The sequence below is a fragment of the Tachysurus vachellii genome, chromosome 19 (assembly GCF_030014155.1).
Source record: "Tachysurus vachellii isolate PV-2020 chromosome 19, HZAU_Pvac_v1, whole genome shotgun sequence".
NCBI lineage: Eukaryota > Metazoa > Chordata > Actinopteri > Siluriformes > Bagridae > Tachysurus > Tachysurus vachellii.
The window spans coordinates 4,950,329-4,962,241 of NC_083478.1; the positions used below are offsets into that span (position 1 = coordinate 4,950,329).

The 11,913-nt window shown below is 36.7% G+C and overlaps 2 protein-coding genes across 2 annotated transcripts; one reads left to right on the forward strand and one right to left on the reverse strand.

The window, feature by feature from the left end:
* Window positions 1–715: 715 nt before the first annotated feature.
* Window positions 716–1,535, reverse strand: LOC132862486 (structural maintenance of chromosomes protein 1A-like). The gene is made up of 3 exons (XM_060894526.1): window positions 1,520–1,535; window positions 1,061–1,249; window positions 716–834 (listed from the first exon to the last, which is right to left on the reverse strand). Exons 1-3 carry the CDS (start codon window positions 1,533–1,535, stop codon window positions 716–718), a joined length of 324 nt encoding a protein of 107 aa, XP_060750509.1.
* Window positions 1,536–2,248: 713 nt separating this feature from the next.
* Window positions 2,249–5,431, forward strand: LOC132862850 (polymeric immunoglobulin receptor-like). The gene is made up of 7 exons (XM_060895176.1): window positions 2,249–2,387; window positions 2,502–2,804; window positions 2,973–3,302; window positions 3,409–3,474; window positions 3,626–3,715; window positions 3,792–3,829; window positions 4,960–5,431. Exons 1-7 carry the CDS (start codon window positions 2,345–2,347, stop codon window positions 5,023–5,025), a joined length of 936 nt encoding a protein of 311 aa, XP_060751159.1. The 5' UTR covers window positions 2,249–2,344; the 3' UTR covers window positions 5,026–5,431.
* Window positions 5,432–11,913: the final 6,482 nt, after the last annotated feature.

Sequence of the window (11,913 nt, forward strand, 5' to 3'; positions counted from 1 at the left end):
ATATCATGAGCCTAAAACACTGTTCAATTTTTAATAAATACACATACAACAAACAGGGAGAAAGTGCTAGCTCAAATTCTGAATAAAACAGGAAAGAGAATTTTTGTTCTAGTTTTTACACTTACTGTATCCATCATGGGGAACAATCAGATCCTGTCTCTGCCCACAGTTTCCTACAAACCTCAAAGGGCATTATGGGTATTCTGTATTCAATTCAATTCATATTTATTTGTATATCACTTTTAACAATGGACATTGTCTCAAAGCAGCTTTACAGAACATAAGAAACATAATGCAAAAATTTTAAATATTATACATTATATTATAAGATTAATATAATGCAAAATTTCAAGATTAATATTGGTTTTATATTTAAATGTGTTTGTATTTATCCCCAATGAACAAGCCTGAGGTGACTGTGGGGACTGTAGTGAGGAAAAACTCCCTTAGAAGAAAGAGGAAGAAACCTTGAGAGGAACCAGACTCAAAAGAGAACTTCATCCACATCTGGGTGACCCTGGAGGGTGTGATTATAAATGGTTATAAACACCAGAGAGTGTTATTATAAATAATATCCTTCCTACAGTCATATAGAGTCCGAAAATTGTGAATTGATTAGAAGGTTGTTGGCCTCAAACACCACATGGAGCTAACATCTCCTCTTTGAATGCCCGTATCCTCATAAAGCATTGAAGAACATTGCTACTAAAATCTTTTATACCTGAAATACTAGGAAGTTCCTGGCCTTGATAAGGATTCCCAGTTTCTCCAATTCCTCACTGTACTCTGAGAGTCCTACCACCTTGTTGTCAATCCGATATTCAGATGAGGCACCTAAAACACATCAGTGCATCTAAAAGACTGATAAAATTTACATTTCCAGCATTTGGCAGACGCCCTTATATCCAGAGCAACTTACATTATGTCATTTTTATACAACTGAGCAATTGAGGGTTAAGGGCCTTGCTCAGGGGCCCAACAATGGCAGCTTGGTGGATCTGGGATTAAAATGATTTAATAAAGTATATATATAAAAAAATAAACAAGACATTCACTGTACCGATTATAACTCGCGTGAATGTGCGCTCATGTCCGTTATCCTCACAGTACACCATACCGACACATGCACGTTTACCTGCAGGTTTTCCTACCGACGCACCGTGAATCAGGTCTTTCAGTGTTTTTACACGGAGGTTACTGGTCTTTTCTGCCAGCACAAAACTGATGGCGTCCATCAGGTTGGATTTTCCTAAACAACAAAGAGGAAAAGAGTGCTTGACTGCAGGTTGGGTGTGTGTTTGGATGTGAGTATTATCTGATTGCTGCTGATGTCAGTGAGCTTTAAAACTGAAGTGTTGTGAAAATCAGACTGTTTGTGTTTTAGAGCTGTGTAATCTGTCGCCTGTGTCCACCCCCCACCCCCCATATACAAGACAGGAATATTATAGAAAATTAAAATGAATAAAAATATTGCATGTGATTATTGAATTTTACCTTTCACTCAACTAGAGAAACTAACTGAGAGTGTGAAGCATTTTGTTTATTTTAGAAATGTCTTCGTGTATGTCTGTCGTGTATGCGATACAATTCCTGTATTACTTTCGTGCTACAGCATCACCACAGTGACAATGCAATGTTCAGACACTGTGTTTATAATGTTCTGGACATTATCTTACATTACAAGAGATTAACAATTAAGAAATAAAATATTGTGAACAAAAAAATAAATTTAACAAAGCAAACAGTATGTATGAAAGAATTTCAGATGGATTTCATGCTGTCAGGGATCAGCGCGGACTTTCGGCCACGTGCTGTTATTGTTATTGTTGTTCCTCGTCACGTGTCTGCCCTGCCTTCATCTGCTCCTCCCTGTCACCACACCTGCTCCTCATTGTGTCATTATTGTATTTTGTATAAATGTGAGCCGCGTTGCCGATGGCAGCGCGGATTCATTAGTCACGTGTAGTCACGTGTAGTCACGTGTAGTCACGTGTAGTCACGTGTTTTGTTTTAGTTCTCATCATTTTATTGTATTTGTCTTTATCATTTATTAAACCCCATTCCTTTGAAGCTATCCTGTGTACGGGTCCGTCTCCTTCCTTTCCTGGTTGTGACACATGCAGCTCTGCATCACTTTTCTGCAAGACAATTTTAAGTGTGAATTCCTTGTTCTCAAGTCAGCATTTTGTGAAAACAGGAAATGACAGAATTATAAAAGCAGAAAGACATCAGACCACAAAGTATAAAGGGCAAAGTAGACGTGAGGATCAGTAGAACTTAACTTAGACAGAATAAATTTCAAGAGAAGTAAAGAAGTAGAAATGAAGCTGAATTTTATTCCAAGATGAAGATCCTCCTCCTCATCCTCATCCTCTACCTGATCTCAGGTGAGATTCGTCTTTAGTAAACTGTATTTGATGTTATTTATCCTGGATTATGAGAAAATTAAAAGCTCAGTAATGTTACTGACATGAAAGTGATTTTTTTTTTTTGATTGACAGGTCCAGTAGACTGCTCTGATGTGATTGGTTACTCAGGTGGAAGTGTCATTGCTATCTCTGATATAAACTGGTACAAACACGATAACAAATATATCTGCAAAGTGAATGAAAAAGACTGCACTGATATAATACGTGTTGACACCAAACGCCACCAAGTTCAAGAAGGAAGATTCCTGTTGTATTCAAACACAGACAAAAAATTCTTAGTATTGATCAGAAAGCTGAAGCCACAAGATGCTGGAATGTATAGATTTGGACTGGGGGATCAGAGCAACTTGACCATGAACCTAAAAATTTATAATAGTGAGTAAAAAGGTTTTATTTATATATATATATATATATATATCATTGTATCAAAATATTTATATAATCCAGAGCTAATACTTCCATAACTATGCATTAAAGATATTACACATATATAAAGCTTAGAAAGTCTATTTATATTTGTTTGTTTGTTTGTTCAATTGACAGATACATTTTCTGGTTTGCCCAAAATAATAAATGCTTATCTTGGGCAGAATATTACCATCACCTGTAACTATACAGAGGAGTATGAGAGAAACACCAAATATGTCAACACAGTGGATGATGACACAAAAATTGGACCAATTCTTGATACTAACACAAAATTTCAGAACGACAGATTCTCTATTTCTGATAACAGAAGTGCTAAAGTTCTCAGTGTGAACATCAGCTATGTGAGAGAAACTGATGAAGTATTTTATTTATTTGGTGTGTGGAATGGAGACGGATCAGTCAGATATTACACCTACTTTACACAGGTGTGGCTACATGTTACAGGTGAGCATTTTATTTTTTGTCATTTTGAAAATAAATAATTCTGACTCAAAATAAACCTCACAATAAACCTGTGTGTACAGACAGATGATTTTTTTCTCATATTTAGAACTGAGAACAAAAACTCCCACAACAACAGACACCGACCTGATGACCTCAGCAGCAGTGTGTTTCAGTAAGCATGTTTAAACATAACTCACTCTTTCATTGTGTTTATTGTCTTCTTTTGGCTGCTAATGTTACAGATTGTATTCATCTAATGTTAAAAATATTTTTCTACTTTATATATATAATTTTTTATTTGTATTGTCTGTTTCTGGCTCCAGCTTCTTCTATCATCATCATCATCATCATCATGCTGCTGATTGGAGGATGTGGGCTAATGATCTACAAAGTGAGAAAGAAGAGAGCACAAGGTGAGATTTGCATACACACAAACACACACATACACACACACAGAGCTGTTGAAAATTCATGTCTTTTTATTTACAGATAATACAGCTTCATTCAAGAGAAAAGAGAATAAACAAGTGAGTAATTGTGTGTTTCACCAGGATCACTGACCACATTTTAACCAAATACAAAGTATTTGTTTAATTTCCATCTATTAATTTGTGTGTGTGAGAGAGAGAGAGATTATGACTGGTGTTGTTTAATGTGTTTGTTGCCTTTTTGGAATCCTTTATCATTTGTAATGTTGCTCCCATTTTAAACAGTTCGGCTCAAGCCCAGCCATTTTTAGGGTCATGATTGAGGACAATGTCCCGTCCAGAGACAAGCTGTTTCGTGTTGAGGTTTTGTTCAAACCGGCCATCGAAAATACCCTCTCTAATGAACATGTTATTTTTTTCCCGTTGGTTGTTGCGTTAAATCCTACCCATATACAATAGTGCTATTTTCTGATTGGCTTTTGTGTAGCCTCTTTTGTTGATTGGCTGATAAGTGTCAGGCTCGACTAAGAACTCCAGGGGAGAAGCGATTGATTTCTGCCCGGTTCCATAGAGACAGCTGTGCGGACAGATACATTTCGGGTGCTGCGGCATATTAAATATATGATAAATAGTCAAAAGGTTTTTCTGCGTGAGAAATACTGTGTGTGGCGTGAATGCGTGAATGTCACTCTCAATGCGTGACACTTGACAGCCGTGTGTAAATGTAAGCATGAGTGTGAGAGTGTGAGTGTACATGTTTGACTGTGTAAGACTGCGAGAGTGTAAATGTGTGTGTGTGTGCTCAAGTAACCGTATAGCATTATGTTCTGAACCTTGTTGTAGTAATAGGATAGAATTCTATATTTGATTTATTGACATAGAACTTCAGGAATTCCCTCATTGATATAAATGAATAAATGAAATTGGGGCATAGAAGCCTTTATTATCACCACATAGACATTACAGCACAGTGAAATTATTTTATTTGCATATCCCAACTGTGGAGGCCAGAGTCAGAGCACTACGTTACAGTGCCCCTGAATCAGGGAGGGTTAAGTTCAGTAGCAGCTTGGCAGTGCTGGGGCTTAAACACTGCCCTTCTGAGCAACAACCCAGGCCCTTAACCTCTTGAGCCACCACTGCCCCATACACGATAACGTTAAAGTGAACACTGAAGACATTGCTGTGAGATGATTTGAACAACTAATATATTTTTTTTCTGCTTTCAGCTTACTCCTGATTATAACACAGATTCAGCTTCTGTGTATGAAAACATCAAAACGAGTGCAATTTAAAACTGCACCAGAGAAAGAATCAGTCAGAACCTCCTGCTCGAGCTGCTGAACTCTGTTGGGCTTAATGTTCTGAGCTGCATCATAGTGGCTCAAATCTCAATTATGTACTGTCTCTCTTTACTTCATTATGGTACTGTTATCTACTGTGTGTGTGTCTGTCTGTCTGTGTGTCTGTCTGCCTTTGTTTTGTTACATTTAAAGTTAATTGTGAGTACAGCGCACAATTTTTCTTATGTTCATGTATTCTCCTATAATTGATTTGATAAGATTAATATTGCTTGTTTTGAAAATTCGAAAATTCAACAGCGAGAGATAGTTTCAGTCATATGTAATCACAGCTTTGCAGCTGCAGGAAGTTAACTGCAACCATATAACCTTATATAGAATTGTTAACCTTAAAGATGAGGAAATAATGAGTAGCACTCTGAGGGTCGCAGACGAGAAATGTTTGGAGGACGAAATTTGATGTTTGCTGTCGAAAAAGCCCAAGGGGGGCCAGATGACACGAGCGAAATCCAACTTGCAATAGCAATGTTACAAAGTGTATATAAGGCCCATGAAATGTCATCTGGATGTGCATTCTAGTGTAGGCAGCCTCAGTGCATATTATACTCTATGTGCATCAGAGAACAAACACAAGCTTACACTTGGAAAGTGTTTCTTGGTTTGTTATAATCTTTGAATTTTAATTACTTTTGCTTATTCTTATACTGTTTGATTATTTAAAGGAGATTTTATTTGTAATTTCCTTACATTTTACTTTACATATATTACACACTTATCTGTATTACATTGCTTTTAATAAAAACAAGACCTCCCATCGTGAGGACCCTGAAAAGACAAAAAGGTCGTCTGACTCCTTCATTTAAAGATTCAAACAACAGATTAGGTAGAAGAACTTGAAGAGGATCCTTTGTTAGAAGACAGAGGGACTTCGAAGGACACCTGCGTTCAAGGTAAGACCAACTCTGATAGTTGATCTTGTGTTTTCAAAATTAACCCGTGCAAAATAGGACACACTCCTTAGTGGGATTGTGGAAGGGTTTCGTACGCAATCCGAAAACATGTGTCACTAAGGGACACGTACGTCAGTATAAATTACTTCACTACCCCACCAACAATTCTTACACTTACACAAAGTCAGGATTTTGTAAGATCAGAGTCACGTGTATGATTTACCAATTATACCAAGCATGTGCAAATGATCATCAATTTCATATGTGGGTTGAAACATAAAGCTGTGTAGGGGCTTCAATCTGAGTAAGGAACAGACAAACTCTGCTAATAAGGTGAGGTTTTGGAAGACAGTTTCATGTCACAGGTCATACACCATGGCAAGACTGAGCACAGCAACAAAGCAAACAGTTAGTTCTACTGCATCAGCAAGGTCTCTCCCAGGCAAAGATTTTCATCAATTTGAGGAAACACAAAGAAACAGGCAATGTTGAGGATCGTAGACACAGCAGTCGGCCAAATAAACTTAATGCAAGATGAAAGACACATCATGTACTGTCTGGAGAAGTCTGGCCAGAAGTGGTCTTCATGGAATTGCAGACAAAAAGCCATACCTTAGACCTGGCAGGGTTCCCACGCGTCCTGGAAAACCTGGAAATCCTGGAAAATTAATGACCAATGTTCCAGTCCTGGAAAACACATGGAAAATGAGAGAAAACATAAATTGTCCTGGAAAAAATCTTGTTGTCCTGGAAAATTATTTTTAAATGTTCTTGATCATTTAAAGAACAGTTTACAACTGGTCGAAACAATTAACGTTAGTAACAGAAAGCGCTCTGTTCAGGGACGCTGAGTTTTGACGGGTTTTTTGTTATGCTGTTTAATCTCGCTGTGACGGATGACGCTGTCTTGTGTTGGCGGTTTCAGGTGCTAGGAATGGTTTAAGTGCTCAAATGTTTTCAGCAAATGGTGACGGGTAAGCAGGTTATATTAACCTTGTTAATCTGAGTATCATGTGCAAGGGGAATGCACAGCAAACTAAAGCATGCATGACTGCATTGGCCTGAGAAAGGAAAGGGTATTAATATGTGCGGTCTTTTTATTTTATAAATGTTGATATTTCATTCACATGACAAATTGTCTTTAAAAGTATAGTTAAGTAATAGCCATAAAGTGTACGTTGTTTTTAAGACTTCTGGAGAGAAGAACATATTACTTTAGGCTGTGAATCTGTGAGCCTTGTATTTTTTTGCTAAATTTGAAATGTCCTGGAAAAGTCCTGGAAAATGATCTCTGAAAAAGAGTGGGAACCCTGCCTGGGGAAAAAAGGCTAAGGGACTCAACTATGCAGGAAAACATATGAATTGGGGTGCAGAAAAATAACAGCAGGTGCTCTGAACAGATGAGGCAAAATTAGAAATATTTGGCTGTAGCAGGAGGCATTTTTTTTTTTGCCTAATGGCTGGAGAGCAGTACAATAATGAAGGCAACAGTGAAGCATGGTGGAGGTTTCTGGTAAGTTTGTAGCTGCATTTCTGCCACTGCAGTTGGAGATTTGTTCAGGATTAATGTGTTCTCAATGCTGAGAAATAGATACTTATCCATCATGCAGTAACATCAGGGAGGTGTCTGATTGGCCCCAAACTTATTCTGCAGCTGGACAATAACCCCAAACATACGTTATTATGAACTATCTTTGGTGTGGAGAAGAACAAGGAGTCCTGGAAGTGCTGGCTTGGCCCCCACAGAGCCCTGATCTCAACATCTTTGAGTCTGTGTGGGATTACATGAAGATACAGATGGATGTGAAGCAGCCTACATCAACAGAAGATCTGTGGTTAGTTCTCCAAGATGTTTGGAACAACCCACTTGCTGAGTTCCTTCAAATACTGTGTGCAAGTGTACCTAAAAGAAATTATTCTGTTTTGGAAGCAAATGATGGTCACACCAAATATCTGTGTCATGAGTCTGATAACAAGAAAGATATTTAGTGATGTCATCTTATTCACATACATTTTCGTTATACTCATTCACATTATACGTGTTCACACGTTATACATTATACATTATATTCATGTTATATGTTTTCATTTGGTTATGCTGTTGATGCTTATGATGGAGATCTACAGTCTATATAATTATGTATATCTGCTACATCATTGAAATTCTCTTTTTCTGTATCTATAAATCTTTATCAATAAAAACACACTGCTAACCTGTGCTTTAAACACTGCATTCATTTTTCTCAGCACTCTGAAGCGTATTGTTTCTTTTGAAAAAATTAGAAACAAAAATGAAAGAAAAAGCAAGTTAAAAATCAGGAACAAAAACAACGATGGGGGAAAAAAACAGAAAAAAGGAAAAAGAATATCAAGAAAAATGGAGAAGGAGGAGACAAAACGGCAAACTCTGAGCAAAGAAACAGGTTAAAAAGAGCTACTTAAATAACAAAAAAAAAAAAGTCCATAAAAAAATTAAATATAGTGAGCAAAAAGATCCATTTAACAAAGAAAACCGTATATATAAAATAATTTTAGGCGGGGTTGATACAGATCTGGATCACTTTTCTGCAACAAAATTGTGTAACATTCCTTCTGCTGAATATAGCATTGTGTGAAAAGAGGAAATGAAAGAATTCTTACAGCAGAAAGACATCGGATCAAAAAGTAGAAGTGAGGATCAGCTCAACTTTCATCTGTTGAGTTCATCTGTTCATCTGTTCATCTGTTTCAACTTTCATATGAAAGTACTCAATATCTTTTCAGGATGTATATTAATAATCACACCCTCCAGTTTCACTCATATGAGGATAAGGTTCCCCTTTGAGTCTGGTTCTTCTCAAGGTTTCTTCCTTCCATTCAAGGGAGTTTTTCCTTGCCACTGCTACCTGAGTCACCTCAGACTTGCTCATTGGGGATTTACACATTTAAATATATCTAATGTTAATCTTGAATTTTGTATTCTATTAATCTTTATATTATTATTGTTTATAATAACCTTTTTGTTCTATGTTTATGTTCTGTAAAGCTGCTAAGACAATGTCAATTGCAAAAAGCGCTATACAAATAAACTTGAATTGAATTGAATTTTCCTCATCATCCTCTACCTGATCTCAGGTGAGATATTCTCCTTTAGTAACTGTATGTATTTATTCTGGATTTTAAAAGAACTAAAAAGTTCAGTGAGGTTACTGAAATGAGTTTGAGTTTTGTTTGACAGGTCCAGTAGACTGCTCTGATGTGATTGGTTACTCAGGTGGAAGTGTCATTGTTACCTCTGATATAAACTGGTACAAACACAATAGTAAATATATCTGCAAAGTGAATCAAAAAGACTGCACTGATATAATACGTTTTGACACCAAATGCCACCAAGTTCAAGAAGGAAGATTGAAGTTGTATTGAAAGCTGAAGCCACAAGATGCTGGAATGTATAGATTTGGACTGGGGATCATAGCAACCTAAAAATTTATAATGGTGAGTAAATTTAACATATATATATATATATATATATATATATATATATATATATATATATATATATATATATATATATATATATATAGTTGTGTCACAAACAGTCAAAATATTTATATAATCCAGAGTTTGTACTTTCATAACTGTGCATTAAAGGTATTACACATATATAAAGCTTAGAATATCTATTTTCATTTGTTTGTTTGTTTGTTTGTTTAATTGACAGATACATCTTCTGGGTTGCCAAAAATAATAAACGCTTATCTTGGGCAGAATATTACCATCATCTGTAACCAGAGCCGATCCTGACATCTCAGGGGCCCTAAGCAAAATTCTGCTAAGGGGCCCTCCTACCTGACCCGTGAGCCATGTAAACCATTTGCCACACATTTACACTTGTCACCCCACTGCTCCCACTACAAACCTCCCTCCTTTTAAAAAAAGTTTGCTCCATCGCTCAGTCAAAGAGTAAAACAATGCAGAATTGAATGAGGTATAAACAAATCTTTATTGAATGGAATATTTTAAATAGAATTTTGAGTTGAATATTAGCAAGTGAATTTAAATGTAATTCCTGATATCAAAAATATGGTTACTACTAGAAATCACACTCTTAATATTTACATTTTAAGTATTGAAAACTGAATTCTTGATATCAAGAATCCATATCATGTGAATGTATAAAAGCTAAAATGCTTGCCATACCGTATCACTGTGTTTTATAGTATGCATGAGAGCAATACTTGATCCCTGATGGTTATTATTTACTGAGGGATGTGCGTTCATATTGACCTGGCATTATGCTCATTCCAATGTAAATCCATTGGTTTCCATATTGCATTAACATTGTTGTAACCTTGATTGAGAGACTATAAACATTGTCATTTAGGAGTGCTATCACGCTACATTTTATACTGGTCCCCACACAGATGTTGCTGGAAAGCGCGCGTGTCATTTCGTGCACGATTGCACGCGCATATGAACGCATGTTCACGCGCGGCACGGTTATCGAGCTGCCGTTTATAAACACGGGCGTTTATTCACGCGAATGTTCACGCAATAAATTGTTGTGTGACAGACAGCCCAAGAGATGCGCTAGTCAGATAGAGACTAGAGATATAGTATATAGTTGTGTCACAAACAGTCAAAATATTTATATAATCCAGAGTTAGAATATTAGCAAGAATCACATCAGAATCATAACAGAATCACATCAACTTTACTGTTATTTGCACTTGCTGACATCAAACCTGAAGAGAACACAAGTTTACCTGATTGATTTTCTCGCATTTCACTCTCATTTTGTTTCCTTTTCTCTTTTCATGGCCAGATGGATAGCTCCGCTTCATATTGTCATCTACACAGTAAATATTAACACGCGCTGTAAAATGAGGCAGGGGGAGGCGGGGCCTTGCATAATTTGCGGGGCCCTACGCAACTTGCGTAGTGTGCGTCTAGGGCCTATCGGCTCTGCCTGTAACTATCCAGGGGAATATGAGAGAAACACCAAATACTGTATGTCGACACAGTGGATGATGACATTAAAATTAAATCAATTCTTGATACTAACACAAAATTTCAGAATGGCAGATTCTCCATTTCTGATGACAGAAGTGCTAAAGTTCTCAGTGTGAACATCAACAACGTGAGAGAAATTGATGAAGTATTTTATTTATTTAGTTTGTGGAGTGGAGACGGATCAGTCCGATATTGCACCTACTTTACAGAGGTGTGGCCTCAGGTGTACGGTTGTACAGTAAAAAAATGATGGTTGGTGTACTGTTAGGATCTGAGACTGGACTGCAAGGGAAGGTGGAAGACACAGTTGCAGAAAACTTAAATGACTGTTTATTACGTCCCAAAAATAAATGCAAAAAAAAAAAAAAAACTAAAGTAAAGTCAAAACCACGTTTCAGAGAAAACAGCAAACTCTGATTACACCGGTTAAACAAAGCTACTTAAATAACCGGTGTGAATAATGACAAGTGAAAAGTTCTTTCATTTATTGCATAATTCTGGAGGTGTTATGTGAAAATATACTGGTGTCCCATTCAGCTTGTATCCACACCTCACTTCCTCTGTTTCAGGATGTCCACCATGACCCTGAGCAGGATGAAGTGATCACTGAACATATAATCATGATATAATTTCATCTGCAAATACATAGTGACTTTATAGATGAACTATACTGTACTATATACAGAATAGAATATATTACAGATGTTAAGCTGTATAAAATTCATATTTGGATGTAACTTTGTGCTTAATTTGCTTTAACTTCCAGAATGTATTTCTAATAAAATAAATTCACTTCAGACCATCTGTAACCAAGTACACGACAACAAACTGTCGTTAGCAGCGTTTAGCATTTAGCAGCAATTAGCAGTGTTTATTTAACAACAGTTAGCAACGACTACAAGCAGCATTCCATAGATATATACACTAGATGTCGCCTTGT

Excerpts from the sequence above, each read along its gene's own strand:
- LOC132862486 (XM_060894526.1), bottom strand. Across the intron at positions 835-1,060 it reads ATTCACGCGAGTTATAATCG|GTGCCTCATCTGAATATCGG; the intron begins GTACAGTGAATG and ends GATGTGTTTTAG.
- LOC132862850 (XM_060895176.1), top strand. The coding sequence starts at position 2,345 with ATGAAGATCCTCCTCCTCATCCTCATCCTCTACCTGATCTCAG. Across the intron at positions 2,805-2,972 it reads GAACCTAAAAATTTATAATA|ATACATTTTCTGGTTTGCCC; the intron begins GTGAGTAAAAAG and ends TTCAATTGACAG. Across the intron at positions 3,475-3,625 it reads CTCAGCAGCAGTGTGTTTCA|CTTCTTCTATCATCATCATC; the intron begins GTAAGCATGTTT and ends TTCTGGCTCCAG.